The following is a 5,290-nucleotide window of genomic DNA, read 5'->3' as shown; positions in this document are numbered from 1 at the left end:
AATATATAAAATTAATTATTAAAATTAATTAATTATTTAATATATAAAATTAATTATTAAATTATTATTTCCTTATTTTATGAAAATGAAAAAAATTATGATTAATAATTTTTTAATAATATGATTTAAGAGTTCTTAATTTTAAGAATTAAGAAAATTGTTTCTTCAATACTAGTCAAATCGAAATACTGTTATATTTTATTGATAAATATTTTTATACTTATTATATATATTTATTATTATATATATACTTATTATATATATTTATAAAATAAATATAAAATAAATAATAAATAATAAATTATGATATATTTTTAAAATAAATAATAAACTATGAAAAATATTGAAATATATTATCAACTAAATCTTAAAAATATATTGCAAAAATTTAATTGTAATTCCTTTAATGATTCTTCAAAATTTTCTGTCTAGTTCCATTAATATATTATTACTTATCTTTTGGTTAAAATAATTTAAATTCTATAAAATTCAATCTAATGTAATTATACCTTGCGTTTACACTATTAACGACGAAGTTGGCGAAATCGAGAAATGGCGCAATATCATTCATTTCCTCCTCATTTACATCTATTTGACCATCGATTGTTCCGTTCAAAATGCCAAAAATAATCGGTTGTCCTTTAAACTCGTTTCTCAGTTTCACGCTGATCGGATTGTTTAAAGACCATGAGTCCAGATTCCAAGAACCGAGGAAATTGGTCACCAGACTGGTATTGTCCGAATATCGGATCTTGTACACGTGAATAAAATAAAACAGCAACGTTCCATTCTCAAGAACCGCGTAATTTAAGTTGATCGACGCATTTTCATCGAAATGTTTGATTGGTGGTTCCCGGAAATCGAAATGATTTCCATAATGTTGTAAAGATGCACAAGTTCTAAGAGATATAATTTTCATTGATGGATTTGCAATATAATGAAGAATAAATGAAGTAAATTAGTAATTTTAAACATAAAAATTAATTGAGGATGATTATTTCATAAATTAAACATTTTGAACAATTTGATTAATTAAAACTACAGAAATCAGATTTTGTAGCGATTTAAATGAAACTTTGAATATGATATTGAATTTTTAAGAGATTATTAAAATTGCAAATTTTATTCAGGTGACTAAATGTTCACATTGAATAAGAATTAAATCACTATAAATCAATATTAAATCACAATAAATATTAAATTATTATAAATCAATATTAATTTATATTTAGTGAGTTATGTGATATATGAAAAAATATTAATATTATAAAAATGTTAAATTTAATTAAATTATAACTTTAATTAAATAATTATATATACTTTAATTATTAACTGAATAAAGCATCAAAAGTCAAACAATAATTTAATCATATTCTTATAATATTCTTGATCAAATGGAATCAAGAATAAAGCTAAATTTAAAAATTTAGCAAATTTTTGAATTATACATAAAGAACAACATATTTGAATTATTTTCGAACATTAAAATTCTTCTCAATAAAAAATATGATATATACATATGATATATATGAATGATATTTATAATAATATAATAGTCTAATTTGAATTTTTTTATAAGATTAAAATTTCTAATTTCTTATAATATTGAATTTAAAATATTTTAATTAATTATATAAATAGTTTTATGTTTATAGAATTTATTTATTCTTTTTTTTCCATTATCATTTATGATAGCAAATAATGCGAATGTGACTTTTAACACATTTCTTGTTTAAATAATCAATGATCGATCAAAAATTGAAATTAAAACATTAAACATAACATAATAATTATTTATATAAATTCCCAGCGATTTTAATGATCTTGAAATATGTTGTAAATATAAATATTTCAAACAATGTTTCCTTATAGCATATTAGTATGGTTTAATCTTAATTTCTAAGATATTTTCTAAAAATTACAATAAATTTTATCTATAATTATTTATAAAATGGGATCTCAAATTTAATTTTTTAAATTTTTGAACATATTGAAGCAAAATTCTGAATAATGCATTCTGAATAATTATTATAATTATAATCCTAAAATTATAAAAAAAAAATAGAATTAATTCGTAACTATTAATTCTTCTATTAACTATTAATTAACTATTAATTAATACTTCATTAATCCTAGTATATATAGTATATATATCCTAATATATATTATAAGGTATAGATTAGATTAAATTAGATTTTAGATTTTTAGATAAATAAATAGGTTAGATTTTGCAATTTTTCCTTGCGATATAGATCCTAAAAAATCTATTTTAACCTAATTATAGTATATCTTATTATAATTACGAATTTTATACAAATTTATATATTAATTTATTTTTAAAGATTTATATTCGAATAGTGTAAAAAATACGTCTTTCTTTTTATAATAATTTTTGAGGCGCACCATCTTTTGGACAAAATTACTCTAGACTTTTTTGTCCAAAATCAATGTATTAAAAATTTAGAAAAATTAAGAGTCAGATCCTTTTTTGTAAATAATTATTTAGTAAATAAGCAAAATTCATTATAAATGTATCGATAGTTTCTTGCGAATATTTTAGAAACTAAAATAGCAATATAGGAAAAAATTATTCAGAATTATGCTTTTATATTTCAAATTATTAAAAGCGGTACCTTAACAATTTTTTGTATATAATTATTCATAATATAATATGCATAAATTACTTATTCCAATATATTCGAGATAATTTCTGGATCATTTCATATGTTGTTGAAGGTGTTGCCACTATTACATCGCTATCGATACCAATATTCAAATGTCGAAGCACAGTATCGATTGTTGTATCCATATTTCTCATAGTTATCATCAACCACGAGACATAATAGTTAAATTGAAATTTTTGCGATGCCTAGAATATGGTTCATTTCGAATTAATTACTCAAAACTCAAATCATATAATCAGTGTAAACTGTAATTATAGTTATTGAATCTTCTGTTTTTTGACAATAATTTCATAATAATTATTATAATAATCTATAAACGATTTATAATTTTATTCAAGATTTAAAAACTTTAAAGTCTATAAAATAAAATATTAATGATAAACATAGAATACTTAACAAGAAAGTAACATCAAAAATTGTTTTATATAACAATTCGATAGAAATAAATATTGAAACTTTATTTTTTCTTTGAAATATTTATTTAAAATTCATAAATTTTAAACAATCGTCCAATTATCTATGAAAACAAATATTTCATAGAGTATATATTAAATATAATCCAAAAACTAATGCTAAAACTATGCAATTCAAAATTAGGAAATACTATAAATATTGAAAAATAAATTCCACCTATAAGACTATTTTCATTCTGATTCTTACCACGTAAAGTACATTATCAGGGGCCGTTAGGTTAAGTCCATCCAATAGAACGATCGATCCAATGCGATGCTTCTGGATCGTAAAAGCATCAGGTATATTTGGATTAGTAGCTGATTGAATTGACATGCCAATTCCTTCATCGGATAAGCATGCGATCAAAGGCCTGGTGTAAGTAAAGACACAATCTGTGCCAAAGATAAAATTAAATGAAAACGGAGATATATTTTAATTGTGAACGATATGCAAGGGTCATGTTATTGAAACCCTCGATTAAATTAACATTCGTTAAATATAATACTAAGCATTACATTCATATTTCCATATATGGAAACGAAGAGTGTCGTGCACGTGAATCATTTTGAAGAGGAAAATATCATCATTCATATCATAATTATGATATTGCAATCAACATGTATATGTATGTATATAATTAATAGTTTCCAGAGTTATATTTTGTTTCCTAATATTTTTCATTGGGTAACGGAAAGCGATAATTAGATAATTTGTAAAAAAAATTTTAATATAGATATAATTTAACAGGGAAAGTTACAATTGACGCTACATAGATTTTTGCTGCGTAATTATACTTCTGTCCTTGATGTTTTTAACGTCTTGGAAAAACAAGCAAAGATGATCATACGTAAAAAATCATTTGCATCGAGCCTTATAATTAGATGTCAAATTCCTTTGAAATAGATAAGTTTTTTTTAACAACCGAGATAACCTATATTATAACAATAATAATTTATTATATCTTTTATAACTTAATTACATAACTTTTTTCTTTATTTTATAACTTTTTTTATTAATATTTATCTAAAACAAGAAAAGAAAAAACTAAAAATTTAAAAAAAATTAATAATTTTTTAAAAACGCTTATGATCAACTTTTTTATAATCATTTTTCCGACTTTTTAAGTGATTGAAATTTTTAAGTGAAAAATACTAATTTAAATTATTAAAAATAAAATAATATTTATTTTATTATATTTTTCAAACTAATTTATTATCTGAATAATTCTTTTGTCATAATAATTTTTTTGTTTGAAAGATATTATTAAAAATGACATTAAATTCATATTTTAAAAAATATATATAAAAATATATATAAATTTTATTTTACTTACCCAAAGAAGTTAAATTCTCAAACAACACTATTTGATCCCATGTTTTCCATTTAGCAAATTCCAAGATTAATTGCAATATTAATGGCGAAGGTAAAATACAAGCGCTAGTTACCATATAAAATGGTAATACAAAAAATTTCCTTTTCATTTTTATATAAATATGATGAAAAAAGATGAAATATTTATAAATTTTTAAGAAATTTATTCTAATTCGTTATTCAAAATATCTCACTGTAATAATATAATCAGAAATTTTTTAATTATTTTTAAGAATTTATTTTTTTAGAAAATAAAATCCATCCATTTAGAATATCTGTCTGTAATATGACAAATTTAAAGAAAAAATTTTTTTTTAATAATATTTTAATTTTAAAATAATATCTATTCTTTTAGAAATTTCGTACATTTTCGTACAGATATATAATATATGTATCTTATTTTTTATCTTTTATGTTTTTTTATCTTCTTAATTATAATCATGAAAATTTGTGCATTGATTACACTTATAAAATTAATATTTCTGGTTTCGTATATTATATATTTCTGGAATTCGTATATTATTCAATAATTTTTTTTCTAATTTTATTTAATTTATTTTAATAATTATCTTTATAATAATTAATTTAATTAAGAATTTAATAGATGAAAATCCTTATCGTTGATCTAATTTCGATTAATGTTATGAAATATGAAAAAATAGCTATTTTCACTAAATATTTGTACGAAACATGAAACGCTTTAGACAACGATCGAATGTAGACTGAGGATTATTTGGATGTAGTTCTTTCGTCTTTAGTTTCAACGCATGTGAAAATATTCC

At 20.6% G+C, this 5,290-nt stretch overlaps 1 protein-coding gene across 1 annotated transcript in view; it reads right to left on the bottom strand.

Moving 5' to 3' along the window:
* The window catches only part of LOC102680483 (glutamate receptor ionotropic, delta-2-like), a 15,756-nt gene extending 11,074 nt beyond the window's left edge, over nucleotides 1-4,682 (bottom strand). The window contains exons 1-4 of the mRNA XM_006620842.2: nucleotides 4,471-4,682; nucleotides 3,345-3,529; nucleotides 2,685-2,869; nucleotides 510-899 (exon numbers count right to left, since the gene is read on the bottom strand). Coding sequence (XP_006620905.1) covers nucleotides 510-899; nucleotides 2,685-2,869; nucleotides 3,345-3,529; nucleotides 4,471-4,618 — 908 coding nt within the window. The 5' untranslated portion in view covers nucleotides 4,619-4,682. The remainder of the gene's footprint in view (nucleotides 1-509; nucleotides 900-2,684; nucleotides 2,870-3,344; nucleotides 3,530-4,470) is intronic.
* Nucleotides 4,683-5,290: the final 608 nt, after the last annotated feature.

The sequence above is a fragment of the Apis dorsata genome, unplaced genomic scaffold (assembly GCF_000469605.1).
Source record: "Apis dorsata unplaced genomic scaffold, Apis dorsata 1.3 scaffold_541, whole genome shotgun sequence".
NCBI classification, from domain to species: Eukaryota; Metazoa; Arthropoda; class Insecta; order Hymenoptera; family Apidae; genus Apis; species Apis dorsata.
The sequence above is the reverse complement of the archived record's forward strand: the minus strand, read 5'-3'. Positions and strand labels throughout refer to the sequence as shown.